At 39.4% G+C, this 19,741-nt stretch overlaps 1 protein-coding gene and 1 long non-coding RNA gene across 2 annotated transcripts in view; both read left to right on the top strand.

The window, feature by feature from the left end:
• The window catches only part of myo3a (myosin IIIA), a 336,500-nt gene that overhangs the window by 272,427 nt on the left and 44,332 nt on the right, over positions 1-19,741 (top strand). Inside the window, exons 24-33 of the mRNA XM_060920858.1 lie at positions 2,573-2,653; positions 5,745-5,950; positions 6,172-6,283; positions 6,424-6,586; positions 10,979-11,059; positions 11,153-11,220; positions 12,778-12,781; positions 13,171-13,412; positions 15,096-15,243; positions 17,722-18,134. Coding sequence (XP_060776841.1) covers positions 2,573-2,653; positions 5,745-5,950; positions 6,172-6,283; positions 6,424-6,586; positions 10,979-11,059; positions 11,153-11,220; positions 12,778-12,781; positions 13,171-13,412; positions 15,096-15,243; positions 17,722-18,134 — 1,518 coding nt within the window. The remainder of the gene's footprint in view (positions 1-2,572; positions 2,654-5,744; positions 5,951-6,171; positions 6,284-6,423; positions 6,587-10,978; positions 11,060-11,152; positions 11,221-12,777; positions 12,782-13,170; positions 13,413-15,095; positions 15,244-17,721; positions 18,135-19,741) is intronic.
• Positions 13,320-17,789, top strand: LOC132887141 (uncharacterized). The gene is made up of 3 exons (XR_009654773.1): positions 13,320-13,412; positions 15,096-15,243; positions 17,722-17,789. It is a non-coding gene; the product is annotated as an uncharacterized LOC132887141 (long non-coding RNA).

Here is a 19,741-nt window from a genome sequence, read left to right as displayed (position 1 = left end):
TTTCTGGCTCTCACAGACCTGTAACAACTTCTTTAAGAGGCTCCTCTGTCCTCCGCTCATTACCTGTATTAATGGCACCTGTTTGAACTCGTTATCAGTATAAAAGACACCTGTCCACGATCTGAAACAGTCACACTCCAAACTCCACTATGGCCAAGACCAAAGAGCTGTCAAAGGACACCAGAAACAAAATTGTAGACCTGCACCAGGCTGAGAAGACTGAATCTGCAATAGTTAAGCAGCTTGGTGTGAAGAAATCAACTGTGGGAGCAATTATTAGAAAATGGAAGACATACAAGACCACTGATAATCTCCCTCGATCTGGGGCTCCACGCAAGATCTCACTCCATGGGGTCAAAATGATCACAAGAACGGTGAGCAAAAATCCCAGAACCACACGGGGGGACCTAGTGAATGACCTGCAGAGGGCTGGGACCAAAGTAACAAAGGCTACGCCGCCAGGGACTCAAATCCTGCAGTGCCAGACGTGTCCCCCTGCTTAAGCCAGTACATGTCCAGGCCCATCTGAAGTTTGCTAGAGAGCATTTGGATGATCCAGAAGAGGATTGGGAGAATGTCATATGGTCAGATGAAACCAAAATAGAACTTTTTGGTAAAAACTCAACTTGTTGTGTTTGGAGGAGAAAGAATGCTGAGTTACATCCAAAGAACACCATACCTACTGTGAAGCATGGGGGTGGAAACATCATGCTTTGGGGCTGTTTTTCTGCAAAGGGACCAGGACGACTGATCCGTGTAAAGGAAAGAATGAATGGGGCCATGTATTGTGAGATTTTGAGTGAAAACCTCCTTCCATCAGCAAGGGCATTGAAGATGAAATGTGGCTGGGTCTTTCAACATGACAATGATCCCAAACACACCACCCGGGCAACGAAGGAGTGGCTTCGTAAGAAGCATTTCAAGGTCCTGGAGTGGCCTAGCCAGTCTCCAGATCTCAACCCCATAGAAAATCTTTGGAGGGAGTTGAAAGTCCGTGTTGCCCAGCGACAGCCCCAAAACATCACTGCTCTAGAGGAGATCTGCATGGAGGAATGGGCCAAAATACTAGCAACAGTGTGTGAAAACCTTGTGAAGACTTACAGAAAATGTTTGACCTCTGTCATTGCCAACAAAGGGTATATAACAAAGTATTGAGATGAACTTTTGTTATTGACCAAATACTTATTTTCTACCATAATTTCCAAATAAATTCTTTAAAAATCAGACAATGTGATTTTCTGGATTTTTTTCTCATTTTGTCTCTCATAGTTGAAGTGTACCTATGATGAAAATTACAGGCCTCTCTCATCTTTTTAAGTGGGAGAACTTGCACAATTGGTGACTGACTAAATACTTTTTTGCCCCACTGTATATGGATCCAAGATCCAGTTATGTCCTTGGAGCCAGACTTTTTTGGGTTGTTCTCAACATAACTGAAAAAGTAGTGAACTGATTTTGATGAAATTAGAAGGAAAGGTGGGCCATGTGCCAAGGAAAAATTGTTTAGATTTTGATACAAATCCAGATATGTATGTGGATCCAGGATCTTTTTGTCTGTTTCCAACGTAACTCAAAGTAGTCATCATCATTATCATCATCATGGCCCAGCCATGACAATTGTTGGTGAACAATGTTAGTTCAGAGAGATTCTGAGCCCCAGTGCTCTTCATTAGTGTGTCTAGAAAGGTGGCTGGAGGGTGGCCCATCCTCAAATGACCGTGCCACAGCACCAGCTGACTTGCAGGAAGGTCAGGGTGGTGAAAGTAATGACCAACAAGGCTTCCTGTACTTCCTGTAGCCAATCTTGTCCAAGATATGGGGGATGTCACCATACAGTTCCGAATTGGTGATATGGTCTCTCCAGCTAATGTTAAGTACCCTATGGAGCATGTACTGTACATGTAGGTGCCATTTAGGAATTTCTCCAATGCAGTTATGAGGGTCCAGCCCTCGCACCCATAAAGCAAAACAGATTCAACAGTAGCTGAGAAGAAACAAAGCTTCAGCTGTTTAGATAGATTTGATCAGCAAACATCCATCATGCTGTTACGTACTCAACAGTAGTGAACAGAAATTTGGTGTACAGCTTTAGTATTATCCTAGGTTTAAGTGATTTCATTTCGATGTTGATCCACATCCCAGATTAGTAAACATCTGGATATTCTAACATGTGGCTTGGCAGAGGTATGCACTCTACCGAGTGTCCTTCCAGTTTGAGAATGTGCACTACCATCCTAATGGCACACTTCACAGCAGTTCAGAGCTTGTGGACATATTAGTGCACATCCACAGAGGAAAAAAAAAAAGCATCTGTATTTTCCTTGTACAATAGTTCCAGCATGGTCATGTGTTCAACCCCGACCCACACTTTTCCAGCTATTCTTCATCTCAACTTGTAGCTGCTCCCATGACACCCAATAAATCCATCATGTGTAGAAGCATGCTTTAGAAATGACATCCCTTCACTTCACCCTGGTAATATTTATCGTCATCATTAGATGCCTGTTAGATGCTCAGCCTGCCCTTGAATCTATAAATTCTCACTTTCCTTGAATATGTTCTGTGTTCTCAGGGGGAGAACGGTTCAGAAAGCATGCATCATCCTCGAGAGACCACCAACATGAGGACTCAAACCGTGGCCGCTTATTTCAGAGTGAGCATCACTTAAACACTCACTAATATTAGGTCCTTTTTTATTCATGAATTTGAATCATTTTATAAATTGAATGTATTGATAAGTAAGGATGAATAAATTGGTGTGGTATGTCCTAGTAAGTTCCTGGTATTCAGAGTGGTGAGACTTTGAATAGAAGCATCCAAGATGGACACTTTTCAATAGCGTCCTAACCAGGGTTGGAAATTCACTTTTTTACCAACCAGTCACAGGACTCTTTGTTGTTGGCTTTTCTCCACTTCTCATTAAAAAAAAAGATATTTTTTCAAGCTTGACTTCTTTGGCATGACCTGGTGACTTGTCCAGGGTGTACCCCGCCTTTCGCCCGTAGTCAGCTGGGATAGGCTCCAGCTTGCCTGCGACCCTGTAGAAGGATAAAGCTGCTAGAGATAATGAGATGAGATGAGATGAGATGAGATGAGATGAGATGAGATGAGATGAGATGAGATGAGATGAGATGAGATGAGACGAGACTTCTTTGGCCTGTGTTTCCTGTGACCTCCTAAACCCCACGATGTAGCTTTTTTTTTCTTTGTTTGCTGCAATGCTAGTCTAGGCTGCTTCACCTGAGGTAATTCTGTTTAACTGTCACTCGGTAGTTAGCATTCTATGCTCAAGTTAGCATTAGTTAGTGTTTTATGCTTCAGTTAGCACTACTTAGCATTCTATGCTGAAGCTCTCACATTGAATCCGAGTCTTCTTGTTTCACTCAGACACTTTAATAAGAAGACTGTCTCCTCGTTAAAGTGTCCGGATGGAAAAATCAGACTTTTGATTCAATCTGTTTTGTGGCATGTCACAAATACAGTGGTGCTTGAAAGTTTGTGAACCGTTTAGAATTTTCTATATTTCTGCATAAATATGGCCTAAAACATCATCAGATTTTCACACAAGTCCTAAAAGTAGATAAAGAGAACCCAGTTAAACAAATGAGACAAAAATATTATACTTGGTCATTTATTTATTGAGGAAAATGATCCAATGTTACATATCTGTGAGTGGCAAAAGTATGTAAACCTCTAGGATTAGCAGTTAATTTGAAGGTGAAATTAGAGTCAGGTGTTTTCAATCAATGGGATGACAATCAGGTGTGAGTGGGCACCCTGTTTTATTTAAAGAACAGGGATCGATCAAAGTCTGATATTCACAACACGTTTGTGGAAGTGTATCATGGCACGAAGAAAGGAGATTTCTGAGGACCTCAGAAAAAGCATTGTTGATGCTCATCAGGCTGGAAAAGGTTACAAAACCATCTCTAAAGAGTTTGGACTCCACCAATCCACAGTCAGACAGATTGTGTACAAATGGAGGAAATTCAAGACCATTGTTACCCTCACCAGGAGTGGTTGACCAACAAAGATCACTCCAAGAGCAAGGCGTGTAATAGTTGGTGAGGTCACAAAGGACCCCAGGGCAATTTCTAAGCAACTAAAGGCCTTTCTCACATTGACTAATGTTAATGTTCATGAGTCCACCATCAGGAGAACACTGAACAACAATGGTGTGCATGGCAGGGTTGCAAGGAGAAAGCCACTGCTCTCCAAAAAGAACACTGCTGCTCATCTGCAGTTTGCTAAAGATCACGTGGACAAGCCAGAAGGCTATTGGAAAAATGTTTCGCATTTGGTTTAAATGAGAAGTGTTATGTTTGGAAAAAGAAAAACATTGCATTCCAACTTAAGAACCTTAACCCATCTGTGAAACATGGTGGTGGTAGTATGATTTGGGCCTGTTTTTTGCATATGGGCCAGGACGGCTTGCCACCACTGATGGAACAATGAATTCTGAATGATACCAGCAGATTCTAAAGGAAAATGTCAGGACATCTGTCCATGAACTGAATCTCAAGAGAAAGTGGGTCATGCAGCAAAACAATGACCCTAAGCACACGAGTCGTTCTACCAAAGAATGGTTAAAGAAGAATAAAGTTAATGTTTTGGAATGGCCAAGTCAAAGTCCTGACCTTAATCCAATCGAAATGTTGTGGAAGGACCTGAAGCGAGCAGTTCATGTGAGGAAACCCACCAACATCCCAGAGTTGAAGCTGTTCTGTATGGAGGAATGGACTAAAATTCCTCCATGCCGGTGTGCAGGACTGATCAACAGTTACCGGAAACATTTAGTTGCAGTTATTGCTTCACAAGGGGGTCACACCAGATACTGAAAGCAAAGGTTCACATACTTTTGCCACTCACATATATGTAATATTGGATCATTTTCCTCAATAAATAAATGACCAAGTATAATATTTTTGTCTCATTTGTTTAACTGGGTTCTCTTTATCTACTTTTAGGACTTGTGTGAAAATCTGATGATGTTTTAAGTCATATTTATGCAGAAATATAGAAAATTCTAAACGGTTCACAAACTTTCAAGCACCACTGTAGTTCTGTTCCAATTAAATTTTTTCAATATGCTACTTTTATTTACTGTACTTGCCACTGTGGCTGGTAGGTTAAGCAAAATCACTCGCCACTACACAAAATCAATCGCGTTTGGCAGGTAGCGGGTGCTCACTTCCAACACTGGTCCTAACACAAGCCTGAAAAAAAAAAAAAAACACATGGATAGAAAATGCGGATTGAAGAAGGAAATATTTTTTTCTTATCCATCAAATGTAATAAGATGTAACATAAAAGCAAGAGACAATTTAAAATGTACATTTAAAAAGACTAAAAAAATCGGTGTGGTGCAGTTATAGGAAATTAATCAACAGCAGTGTGGTGTGATGAGAGTTACTGATGTCACAACATAGTTGATCATTTTTCTATAACCACACACCCTGAAGTGTTGTATTGTTCTTGTACCATATCAGTTGAGTGACAATTACATTTTTATTTATTTATTTTTTTACAAAACAATTACAAAAAAATCTTACTTTTTATCTATTTGTAGTTTCATTTAATGTTGTGGAATGTCCACAAAACAAGTTGTAATAATAATAATAATAATAACAATTATCACCACTATCATCATCATCACAATCATCACCACCACCATCTTCATCACCACCACTATCACCAGCTCTACCACCACTACCACCATCATCATCATCATCATCTTCTTTCAGTATTCCTTGATGGACCTCCTTTCAAAGATGGTGGCCGGACAGCCGCACTTTGTTCGCTGTATTAAACCCAACAATGATCGTCAGGCTCATAAGTTCGACAGGGAGAAGGTACTGATTCAGCTGCGCTACACTGGCATCCTGGAGACGGCTAAGATCCGCAGGCAGGGCTACTCTCATCGCATCCTCTTCGCGAACTTCATCCAGCGGTCAGTCTGCAGCACACGTTATCCCACTGAAACTCTCAATCACAGAAAATAATGCTCAGTCTTTTAATTGAGTTCTTCATTGTCCATTTTTGAGTAACATGCAAATAACTCTTCCAAATATATAAATATCAGCTATTCCATACTGAACTGGAGTTAAAAATTATCACTCTTCAGCTGTGCAGTGTTGATTGCTATTAAGACACACTGTGTTTGTACTGTAGGTACTACATGCTGGCTTTCCGTGCGAACGAGGAGCCGGCCGTCAGTCCTGAGACGTGCGCAGCTATTCTGGAGAAAGCCAAGCTGGAAAACTGGGCTCTGGGCAAAACAAAGGTAGAAACTCTAGGAGAGACAAATCATGTTTTCATATGAAGTTCTGTAAAGATACAAGAGTAAAGAAGTAAGTCAAAACAGTTTCCAAAGAGCACAGATCTGCAGAGAGAGATGTGTGTGTGTGTGTGCTGTTATTTCAGGTCTTTCTGAAGTATTATCACGTGGAGCATTTGAACCTCATGGTCAGGAGAACCATGGACCGGATTGTGCTGGTCCAGGCGTATGTAAGGTGTTGGCTAGCGGTCCAAAACTACCGTAAAACCTTGGAGAAGAGAACTCAGAGTGCTGTAGTCCTTCAATCAGGTGAAGGCACATGTGAAATACATCTCAGTCCAGTTAGTGTTGTAATAAAATCATTGCTAATTAACATATAGTAGCAAAATTCACTGTGGATATGCATTACCACCTTTGTTGGTTTGTTCTTCTGGGTAAAAACCTTTGAAGGTATGAATTTGAACTTCATTTCAAATCTAAAGAATATCAGAATAGTTTTACATCTATGCCTCTATCGATAGATATACAGTACAACAACGACTTTTCTGGCATTTTATGGTTCTGAACATAGACATACTGTATTTGGACACTTGTATGTTCTATACACTGATCAGCAATAAAATTAAAACCACTGACAGGTGAAGAAGTGAATAACATTGATTATCTCAATTCAGTGGCGCCTGTCAAAGGGTGGGATATATTAGGTAGCAAGAGAGCAGTCAGTTCTTGAAGTTGATGTGTTGGAAGTAGGAAAATGGGCAAGTGTAAGGATCTGAGTGACTTTGACAAGGACCAAATTGTAATGGCGAGATGATTGGGTCTGAGCATCTCCAAAATGGCACATCTTTTGGGATGTTCCTGGTATGCAGTGGGTAGTGCCTACCAAAAGTGGTCCAAGGATCCAAAGAACAACCGGTGAACCAGTGACAGGGTCATGGGTGTTGAAGGCTCATTGATTCACATGGGGCACGAAGGCTAGCCCATATGGTCCAGTCCCACAGAAGCACTACTGTAGCGCAAACTGATGAAAAACGTAATGCTGACACCTTTCTGTTCTGAATCAGTGAGCCTTTGACACCCATGACCCTGTCGCCAGTTCACTGGTTGTTCTTTGTTGGACCACTTTTGTTCGGTACAAACCACTGCATATCGGGAACACCCCACAAGATGTGTCATTTTGGAGATGCTCAGACCCAGTCATCTAGCCATCACAATTTGGCCCTTGTCAAAGTCGCTCCTTCTGCTTGCCCATTTTTCCTGCTTCCAACACATCAACTTCAAGAACTGACTGTTCTCTTGCTGCCTAATATATCCCACCCCCTGACAGGTGCCACTGTAATGAGATAATCAATGTTATTCACTTCACCGGTCAGTGGTTTTAATTTGAAGGCTGATTGCTGTATACACACTTCTGTGTGCTGGGTATCAGTGTGAAAAACCTCTGTACATTGACACAATGATATCCTTGGAGCAAATTATAGTCACTGGATTGAAAAAAGTTCTGTTGAATTCTCAATTCTGATTGGTCACAATCCTTGATTGTTGAGTCATTCTCGATAAAAGAGCTTATAATGTGTATGTTATAATATGTATTACATTATAGTACATCATTCTGCAGTAATAACTTACACGGGGACACTCCACCTAAATTATTTAACCGTTATTCCACGAAATCAAGTCGTACATGAGCTGATAGCCGACGAGGCGCATAGCACCTAATTGTCTACACTGTAAAAAAAAAAAGTTAAGCCAACTTAAAAATTCAAGGCAACTTACTGCACAGGATTTTTGAGTTTATGTGACAACTAAGATTTTTAAGTTTTGAAGAAAGTTGTGCCAACTTATACTTTTGGTCTCCGATAACTTAGCCTTGATATTCACACAAACTTAATTTTTTTCAGTTTTATATGATAAGAATTCAACTTTAAGGCCACTAATCTTTCATCCAAGTAAAAACTTCAAAATTTGAGTTCAATTTTCTTTTTATCCCACAATAAAACAAATAACAATCCAGTTCAAATAGCATGTTTATTTTAACATGATGGTAGCAAAACTGCTATAAAACTGTAGTGGCAGTGCTTTTAAGATAAGAGTGAGCTCAGTTTGAACCAGGACCTAACTGACATTTAGTTCAAACATACTTGGGTCATTCTATGAAACCGGTGCCTTTTCCACATTGCAATTCTTAAAAAAATAATTTAAGATAAGCTATTTTTTAAGATACTCATATTAAATATGTGACATCAGAGCTGCAAAAAAATTTATTTTCCCACCTCGTGCATAAATTCCTGTTAATATTATCCATTTGATTGTGACCCAGGTGTCATGTGTTTTACCACCCTGTAACGGACAAGATGCACTAAATTTGAATACAAAGTGTTAAAGGGTGGTATACAGGGTGGTAAATTTCACCTCAGAATGACCTCAGCTAGTTTTGATAATAACTAGCATAGCTAACAAGTGTACAATCCAGTTTACAAATCTCTCTATTTTCCTTAAAAGCTGAAAAAAACAAGAATTTTTTATAGTTTCCCTGTCTATTATGCGTTACAGGGTGGTAAGGTTAAGCTTAACGGACCCTATCTAACTACCAAAAAGAGCAAATAAATCATATCTAATTGTGTGGGAACTTGCCTGCTTGGGATCCTGACTTTGGCCAAGGGTTTGAGTGATGTCATCAGCTTCCTGTGATGTCACTTAGAGACACTGTCTTTCTAACAGCCAAAACGTGTAAGCGTTACAGGGTGGTATGTAAAATTGTGGGACGAGCATAAATTGTGATTTTTAGATAATAAATGATACTTTTATTCTAAACAAAACTATTGTATTTTACGAAGGATGTAATTTTATTCATGAAATTAATAAAAAATTGTTTGTATATATTTATGTAAATATGTTAGGTGCAAATTCCATACGCGACTTCCCGGACATGGGAAAATAGGTTGTATATATTATAAAAAGATGAAAAAAATGTAGGATTTTTGTTTACAGTGACAGTAAAACATGCATTGTGTAATTCACAACACTTAAATAAACAGTTTTGTTCATTTGAAATACATTTTCACAATTTCTGACATTTTTTAGAGGTCATGAAATTATGCGGACACAAAAGGCACCGGTTTCGTAGAATGACCCACTTACGCACCAACAGCCTGCATCATTTGTGCCAAATTGTGTGCTATTGTTCGTAATGACGTGCGGTTTGCAATTTGTCAACCTTTTGAATATGTATGTGTTTTAATAGATTCACTCTTTATGTTCATTATATGCATATTATACACCATTGTATGCCATGTGTAGCATTTTAATTGGCTGGTACTGAATTGTTTGCACATTTCGTTTGTCAAATTAACTTCAGGCTTAAAATAAGTGAATGTGTGACTTAACAAAAAAGCACTGCCACTACAGTTTTATAGCAGTTTTGCTACCATCATGTTAAAATAAACATGCTATTTGAACTGGATTGTTATTTGTTTTATTGTGGAATAAAAAGAAAATTGAACTCAAATTTTGAAGTTTTTACTTGGATGAAAGATTAGTGGCCTTAAAGTTGAATTCTTATCATGCAAAACTGAAAAAATTAAGTTTGTGTGAATATCAAGGCTAAGTTATCTGAGACCAAAAGTATAAGTTGGTACAACTTTCTTCAAAACTTAAAAATCTTAGTTGTCACATAAACTGAAAAATCCTGTGCAGTAAGTTGCCTTGAATTTTTAAGTTGGCATAACTTTTTTTTTTTACAGTGTATAAGCCATGTACGACGAGATTGAGTGGAATAACTGTTTTATTCTATCCACAGTCACTGGATTTTGAGAAACAGAGCATTTTTTATTTTTTGCAAATTTGGTCACTAAAAACTTTATACAAAACATCCGACAAAATCATTTCCACTTAGAATGTAAACAAACTGGCAAAATGACAGGAGCAATTTGTGAAAAATGTGATAATTCTTGAAAAATTTTAAAAAGATATGTTCTGACTATCAAATACTTTTATTCCATTTTTTTTTTTTTTGTATTTTTGGGGTTTTGTTTTCGAGTAGTTTTTGTTTTGTCCTCAGTTGGTTCAGCAAAACGCTCCGCCATTTTCTTCTTTAGGGTTTTCTGGCAGTTGGCAAACCAACTTAAAGGTGCATTACTGCCACTTACTGGGCTGGAGTGTGGAAAAGGAGATATTTGGGGGGGGGGACTATATTCTTTTAGCGATTCCTGTTTCTTTTAAATACTTGATAAAGTAATATATCTGACTTGATGCACTCCGCCATTTTGTTTTTCTCTACTCATGGGATATGAGCTGATAGCCTAGTAGTAGAGTAGCCAATCAGAGTGCACGATTGCTCATATCCAGTGAATGTGGCTAGAATATACGGTGAAGTTTTCTGTCAGGATACATTTCTTATACAGAACAATGTTCTTGTATAAAAGGAATAAAACACTTTGGAAAGTACTGTTATTGGAAAATTATCACTTTCTGCATCATACTCATTCACTGTTGATTATTTTCCTATCACAGCACACCCCAAGAGGTAAGCCATGAGTAAATGACATACCACCACTTTGCCCCCCAGGCTCTGAAAAAGGGGTATAGTCAATGCCCGTATTCCTATCAAATGGCCTTCTTTGTGAAATTATGTGATTTTGTGTCCACATTCATTGGGAATAAGTATAAATCAAGCTTAGCATTTTCTGTTGTCTTCTTCAGCATTCAGAGGACATAAGGTGAGAAGACAAATGGCTGATGATAAAACCAAAGCTAAACAGGACACTGTCATTGTTGAAGCAGGTTAGAACAACGTTTCCAAACAGTGAAACTTCTGCTGGAAACTTCTGCTGGAAATCTATCGTCCTTATGAACATTCCCCATCTTTGTGCGTAGTATGCCAAGGATATCTGGCAAGGAAGAAATATTATGCCATGCAAAAGGAGAACAAAAAAAAGACAGAAGTTAAATTCAGATTTGATGTTAAGATTTTACTTTTGGTTTTAAAATCCTTTTTATGATCAAGCACGCAGTTACTTATCAGAACTTCTAATCCTCTATATTCCTACATGTAACCAATGTTCTGCTGATGAGCCACTTTTAGTTGTGCCGTGCACCAGGCAGAAAAGGTGGGGGATCAGGCTTTCAGTGCTGCCACTCCTAGGCTTCTGAATAGCCTCCAACTGAATGTCAGAACAGCTCCTTCTCTTCCTGTGTATAAACCCAGACTAAAAACTTGTTGTTTTTATTGCTTTTAACTATTCTTCATTATCTTTTTTTTTTTAATTTTGTACCTTTTGTCTTGCCTTTTGTTGCTGATTTTATTTATTTATTTTTTGCATGGGACTGTCTAGAGTGGTCTAATAACCCTAACCCATGACTACATCATTGCTTGTTTACCGCAATGCATTGTGGGTGATACCCAGGGTCAGCTCTGCCGTATTGTTTACTTTCGCCTTTGTTAAACACTACATTGTTCTGTCTAACTGGTTTTAACCATGCCGCCTAAAGTGAACTGCTGTGTGCCTTACTGTGTCTCCACAACAAAGAGAAGACCTCATTTGAGCTTTTATCAGCTGCCAGTCAAGAAGAAGAGAAGAAAGAAATGGATACGTTTAATCTGCAATGAAAACCTTCGAACTGAATCGAAATGGACAAGTGTTTGTAGCTTATATTTCTCTGGTGGGAAAAACACGTACTTAAACTGTGACCCCGCAATATTTCCATAGTCTACAGAATGGCCTTCGGTTATAGAAGATTATAACAATCGACAATTGTTAATCATCTGAAACTAGCAATATTCCAAAGCCTGTAAAACAAAGAAGCATTCTTCAGACTTTGCCTCTCAACGTCCTGAAGCACTCTGCAGCCAAACGAGCCTGTCGGGCCGATAAAACTCCCAAACCACCAAGGGTTCTCTTTCAGGTATCTATAATGTTCAGTGTACCTCACTAGGGGCATTTATTGAAGTAAATGCATTTATACTGAACAGGACATGGCAGATCAGCGGGTTTCCAAAGATTTATTTATTTTTTGTAACATTTCCTGATGGGCGGCACGGTGGTGTAGTGGTTAGCGCTGTCGCCTCACAGCAAGAAAGTCCTGGGTTCGAGCCCCGGGGCCGGCGAGGGCCTTTCTGTGTGGAGTTTGCATGTTCTCCCCGTGTCCGCGTGGGTTTCCTCCGGGTGCTCCGGTTTCCCCCACAGTCCAAAGACATGCAGGTTAGGTTAACTGGTGACTCTAAATTGACCGTAGGTGTGAATGTGAGTGTGAATGGTTGTCTGTGTCTATGTGTCAGCCCTGTGATGACCTGGCGACTTGTCCAGGGTGTACCCCGCCTTTTGCCCGTAGTCAGCTGGGATAGGCTCCAGCTTGCCTGCGACCCTGTAGAAGGATAAAGCGGCTAGAGATAATGAGATGAGATGAGAATGAACATTTCCTGATATCAAGTTTTATTTAACTAATCATTCATTTATAAATGTTTTGATGAGATTCTGAGATTTGATGTTGTTGTTGTACAGTGCGGTAGACTCGGTCAATCTCTAGGTTGTAGGAATTCTTGTCACTTACATCTTTCCTTCTCACCAAGCTTGATTTGAATTCCGATGTAAACCCTCGACATTTTATCCACCTTTTTAAATCACCAATTTCATTGGCTCCCATGACAGAGCACAGCAAAATCGCTCCTCTCACATCACTCTCATGTAAAATTAATCTGACATCCGCTATATTGCCCTACTACCGACCCTGGCTATCCCCCATAATGCATTGCAGTAAACAAGTGATGTAGTTATGCTTGGGGGCTATTGTATTTTATTTATTTTCCTGTCATGAGTGCTTTGTTCAGCACTTTGGTATGGCATTGACTTGTCATTTAAATGTGCTATATAAATACATTTGATTGATTGATACAGAAGAAGCAAAAGAGGCTGAAAACAGTGAAGAAAAGGCCGGTCCATCTGCAGATGAACCTGGAGCTGCTTCACCAAGCTCTGGAGAAGACTCTGCACCAAATGAGGCCACAGTGGAGGAAGTAAAGGCTGAGAAGGATCCGTCTAAAGAAAGGACGGAAGAGGTCCAGGATGCGGAGTCAAAGCAAAATGATGTTGAGCAAGCACAGAAGGAGAAGAATGATTTTGAAAGTCTCTCGAAACATGTGAGTAGAAACATTCTCCAGACACAAGATGATCCTATAGTGCCTTCAGGAAGTTTATCACACATGATCATAGCATTGTAGCATCATAGCAAGTCACACATTCACAGCTAGCTAACATGAGTGACCAAACTTAAAGAGACTTCATATGATGCTTCAGGGCAAGTCCCCACACATATCCGTCCCCTCATCTGAGACCTGCACTCGTCTTTTTCTTGGTTTTCACACATCCTATTTCCGTCCGTAGGCTTCCATTGATTTTTGGCCCCATTCAAATGAATGGAGTGTTAGTATGTGAGCTGTTAGCATGTTAGTACGCTAACTGTTAGCATGTTAGTATGCTAGCTGGTTGTTAGCATGTTAGCATGCTAGCTAGCTGTTAGCATGTTAGCATGCTAGCTAGCTGTTAGCATGCTAGCTGCATGCTAGCTAGCTGTTAGCATGCTAGCTAGCTATTAGCATGTTAGGCTGCTAGCTAGTTGTTAGCATGTTAGCATGCTAGCTAGTTGTTAGCATGTTAGCTAATTATTAGCATGTTAGCATTCTAGCTAGCTGTTAGCATGTTAGCATTCTAGCTGTTAGGAGAAGAAAATCCTCTGAAATATTCTTTGCCTGTTTATTCTGTCTACTTTGGCTGCACCTGTGTGAGCACCATCACCATGGCAACCAGCACCAGGAAGGGAGCAGATGGGGTGGGGCTGTTCTCTCTCTCTCTCTCTCTCTCTCTCAAACACACACTTGATCATAGCATCGTACCCTCATAGCGAGTCACACATTCACACAGTACAGTACAACTCCTGCGATAGTGACTGCTATGCCCACTGCATCACTCTCACGATTTCCCACAGGGGAATTGTCTAGTTCCAGCTTGTAATGTGACAAAACAGAACAAACACCAAGGGGGATGAATACTTTTGCAAGGCACGGTTTTGCAATATGTTATTTCATAGTTTTGATGTCTTCAGTAATGTTCTACAATGTAGAAATTTTGCAAAATACAGAAAAACTTATGAATGAGCAGAGTGGGGTGTACAAACTTTTGACTCATATGGTATATGTGCTTTTCTCATGATTTGAGCCTGTTTTTGAAGGGTTTCACACTATAGTAAAAAGGAATTGGCTGGGTTTGTGATCAGATACTGGCTGTAAAAATGCCTACTCCATCAGATGAAAGTTTTAAAATGTTGAAATGACCTCAGGTTTTTCAGACTTGCAGTTTTCAGATTGTCACTCATATGGAAATGAACATGGCCATTTAGTCCATATATGGTAACAAGAGCAGCTCACGGTGCACCTGTGACCATATATGGAAATATAAAAAAAGGAAGCTATTTGTATACATACTGTACATACAGTATAATTGACTATATTTGTGCACATTTTGAGCTAATTCGACAAGATTTCTATTCACACTTTTTAATTAATACTCATAAGTGTTTGTAATCTTCGAACGAGCTAATTAGGCAACGTGATATGATTCCAGCTTTATTAATTGAGTGATATTACACCACAGTGCTGCTGGATATTTGATTCTTATTCATTTTTGAGGAGTTCAACAATAACTGCCTGACCATTTTGTCTCCACATCCCTTGAGACACAGCAGAGTAAATGATGTCAGCTGTTTATGGCATACGGCACAGTTTCCTTTGACAACTATGACATTTTTTCTTTGTCATTCTTTCCAGATAAGGAGTGTCTCTCAGGACTTCCTGGTGTTGCAGCAGAAGCTGAACCAGATCATCATGGCTCATCAGGTCAACCCCACCAGCAACGGCATGTTTACAAAAGGAAAGGTCATGAATGCTCCTCTGGGGACTGATCCACAGCCCTCAGGTAAAGCCTCACATCTCAGTCACAGCTAACACTGTATAAAAGACTTATTACTTAGAACTATTTTCTTTACTCATATGACAGAATAAAATATAACATGTTTAAAGGATACATCAGTACAAGAAGAGGCACAGCTCCAGGGTCTCCAGTTTGATACCTTCTTTCCACTAAAGCAAACTAGGTGCTAGTTCTGTACTGGTGCTACTACTGGTTCAGACCAGTTCAACTTTATTGCTTTTCGACCAACTGGGAACGTGTTTTTGAACTGGTTCCATTCAGGATTCTTTGAACCTTGGTGCAAAGCGAACCGGCCAATGTTTTCGCCAGTTTTGAGCGGATTCATTATAATCAAGGATGCGTCATGAATAAAGGGTGTTGCTCCATGCTTTTGTTCTGTTATTGCAGATATTTTCGGTCCATTGCTGTGCTCTGCTTCCTCTCTAAACTAATGACATGTCCGCTGATGTCATCATGGTCTGCACAGGAAGCTGTATTTTGGTTCCAGCTGGGAGCTAACTTTTCAGGTTCCAGACCAATTTACTTTTGGTCGAACTGCTTTGAATGGTTCAACATTTGGTGCAGAACAAGAACAGAACCATTCCCTGTTGGTCGAAAAGGGTTACTTGTGAACCTTCTAAGAACTGAGTTGCTTTTTCATGGGCTAGAGAGCCGTCACAGAGATGTCATTACATCATTGGAGAAGCCATGGCCTAATAGTTTGAGAAGCTTTGGGACCAAAAGGTCACGGGTTCAATTCCAGTCCAAAGACATGCAGATGAGGTTAATTGGTTGATAGGCATATGAACCAATGGTCATAAATTGTCCTTATGAACGCTCCCCATCTTTGTGTGTAGTGTGCCAAGGATATCTGGCAAGGAAGAAATACTATGCCATGCAAAAAGAGAACAAAAAGTATGCAGACATTAAATTCAGATTTGATATTAAGATTTTACTTTAGGTTTTAAAATCCTTTATGATCAAGCACGCAGTTACTTATCAGAACTTCTAATTCTCTATATTCCTGCATGTAAACAATGTTCTGCTGATGAGCCACTTTTAGTTGTGCCGTGCACCAGGCAGAAAAGGTGGGGGATCAGGCTTTTAGTGTTATCGCTCCTAGGCTTTTGAATAGCCTCCATTTCAATGTCAGAACAGCTCCTTCTCTTCCTGTGTTTAAACCCAGACTAAAAACTTGTTTTTTTTCTATTGTTTTTAACTGTTCTTCATTATCTTTTTTTTTATTTTGTACCTTTTATCTTGCCTTTTGTTGCTGATTTGTTTTTTTTTGTTTGTTTGTTTGTTTGTTTTTTGCATGGCACTGTCTAGAGTGGTTTAATAACCCTAACCCATGACTACATCATTGTTTGTTTACCGCAATGCATTGTGGGTGATACCCAGGGTCAGCTCTGCCGTATTGTTTACTTTCGCCTTTGTTAAGCACTGCATTGTTCTGTCTAACTGGTTTTAACCATGCCGCCTAAAGTGAACTGCTGTGTGCCTTACTGTGTCTCCACAACAAAGAGAACACCTCATTTGAGCTTTTATCAGCTGCCAGTCAAGAAGAAGAGAAGAAAGAAATGGATAAGTTTAATCTGCAATGAAAACCTTCGAACTGAATCAAAATGGACAAGTGTTTGTAGCTTATATTTCTCTGGTGGGAAAAACATGTACTTAAACTGTGACCCAGCAATATTTCCATGGTCTGCAGAATGGCCTTTGGTTATAGAAGATTATAACAATCGACAATTGTTAATCGTCTGAAACTAGCGAAAGCCTGTAAAACAAAGACGCATACTTCAGACTTTGCCTCTCAACGTCCCGAAGCACTCTGCAGCCGAACGAGCCTGTCGGGCCGATAAAACTCCCAAACCACCAAGGGTTCTCTTTCAGGTATCTATAATGTTCAGTGTACCTCACTAGTGGCATTTATTGAAGTAAATGCATTTATACTGAACAAGACATGGCGGATCAGCAGGTTTCCAAAGATTGTTTTTTGTAATGTTTCCTGATATCAAGTTTTATTTAACTAATCATTCATTTATAATTGTTTTGATGAGATTCTGAGATTTGATGTTGTTGTTGTAGGTCAATCTCTAGGTTGTACGAATTCTTGTCACTTATATCTCACCTTCTCACCAAGCTTGATTTGAATTCCGATGTAAACCCTCGACATTTTATCCACCTTTTTAAATCACCAATTTAATTGTCTCCCATGACAGAGTACAGCAAAATCGTTCCTCTCACATCACTCTTATGTAAAACTAATCTGACACCCGCTATATTGCCCAACGACCGACCCTGGCTATCCCCCATAATGCATTGCAGTAAACAAGTGATGTAGTTATGCTTGGGGGCTATTGTATTTTATTTATTTCCCTGTCATGTGTGCTTTGTTCAGCACTTTGGTATGGGATTGACTTGTCATTTAAATGTGCTATATAAATACAATTGATTGATTGATTGATTGATTGATTGATACAGAAGAAGTAAAAAATTCATCCAAGGAGGATGGAGCAAAAGAGCCTGAGAACAGTGAAGAAAAGGCCACGTCATCTGCAGATGAACCTGGAGCTGCTTCACCAAGCTCTGGAGAAGACTCTGCACCAAACGAGGCCACAGTGGAGGAAGTAAAGGCTGAGAAGGATCCGTCTAAAGAAGAGAAGCAACCAGAGGCAGGACAGGTGACAGAAGATGAGCAGAACACCTCTCAGGGTCAAAACGATGGCTCTGAAAACCAGGCTAAATCAGGAGCAGAGGAGCAAACAGCAGAGCCTATGTCTGAGAAGCAGAACGGAGAGGGAGAAAGGTCGGACGAGGCCCAGGATGCTGAGTCAAAGCAAAATGATGTCGAGCAAGCACAGAAGAAGAACGATTTTGAAAGTTTCTCGAAAAATGTGAGTAGAAACCTTCTTCAGACAGAAGACGATCCAATAGTGCCTTCAGGAAGTTTATCAGTTGATAAGGGCTTCATATCAAGAACCAGTTTATGTATCGGTATAATAGGGCTGGGTTAAATCCAGGAAGTGGAACCAAAATAGATCATTTGGGTGTCACGAGGCCAAGCAATAGGATCATTCTACAGGTTACAGGCCATAAATGGCATAGTTTAAAGTTTGTATTTGTGACATGGTCTGAGGAAAGCTGTCGCATGTCACTACAATTTAAAAAAGGAGAAAAAAAAATCAGTTTTAGACCAGAAACAGTGTTTTTCTATCAGTAGCATAGTGTGTGTTGATATTTTACCAAAACAATGTGGGAATATTATTATTTAGGGTGTTTTCTGACCTGATCTTGCACTGAAAAAAGCCCACTGAATCTACATAGTTCAAATGTTTACATCGGTTCCACATGAATGAACTGAGTTTTTAGTGATAAAAAAACGGTTATGTATTTATCAAAAGTATTCATCTTAATTATTGTTTGAGTCATAATAATAAAAAAAAACATTTGCACCTTTAAAGTTGTAGGCATGTCGTGTAAATCAAATGGTGCTAACCCTCCAAAAATCCATTTTAATTACAGCTTGTAACGCAACAAAACAGAACAAACACTAAGGGGGATGAATATTTTTGCAAGACACTGTTTTAGTTTTGATGTCTTCAGTATTGTTCCACAATGTAGAAATTAGTCAAAATACAGAAAAACCTATGAATGAGCAGAGTAGGGGTGTACAAACTTTTGAGTTATACGGTATATGTGCTTTTCTCATGATTTGAGCCTGTTTTTGAAGGGTTTCACACTATAGTAAAAAGGAATTGGCTGGGTTTGTGATCAGATACTGGCTGTAAAAATGCCTACTCCATCATATGAAAGTTTTAAAATGTTGAAATGACCTCAGGTTTTTCAGACTTGCAGTTTTCAGGTTGCCACCCATATGGAAATGAACATGGCCATTTAGTCCATATATGGTAACAAGAGCAGCTCTGAGTGCACCGGTGACCATATGGAAATGGGGGAAAAAAAGGAAGCCATTTGTATACATACTGTACATACAGTATAATTGCCGATATTTGTGCACATTTTGAGCTAATTTGACAAGATTTCTATTCACACTTTTTAATTAAAATTAATGTGGTTGTCATCTTCGAACCAGAGAATTAGCCAACGTGATATGATTCCAGCTTTATTGATTGAGTGATATTATACCACAGTGCTGCTAGATTAGATTAGATTAGATTAGATTAGATTAGATTAGATTAGATTAGATTAGATTAGATAGAACTTTATTGATCCCTTTGGGAGGGTTCCCTCAGGGAAATTAAAATTCCAGCAGCATCATTACAGGATAAACAGAGAATAGAAAATAGAGAAAACTTCTGGATAAAGTAAGTATTTACATATACAAATACAAAAAAAAGAATAAGATATGGGAAAAGAAGAAAAAAAAAAGTCCAGCAGGAGAGGTATTACACATTATATTGCACATTGTCCAGTATTGCTTTTTGTCAGGCTAGGCTAGGCTAGGCTACTGATCCTTCCCATCCTCTGTCCTCCTGTTACC

This window comes from Neoarius graeffei, chromosome 5, assembly GCF_027579695.1.
Source record: "Neoarius graeffei isolate fNeoGra1 chromosome 5, fNeoGra1.pri, whole genome shotgun sequence".
Lineage (NCBI taxonomy): Eukaryota > Metazoa > Chordata > Actinopteri > Siluriformes > Ariidae > Neoarius > Neoarius graeffei.
Note: the sequence above shows the minus strand (reverse complement) of the source record. Positions and strands in the feature narration are given on the sequence as shown.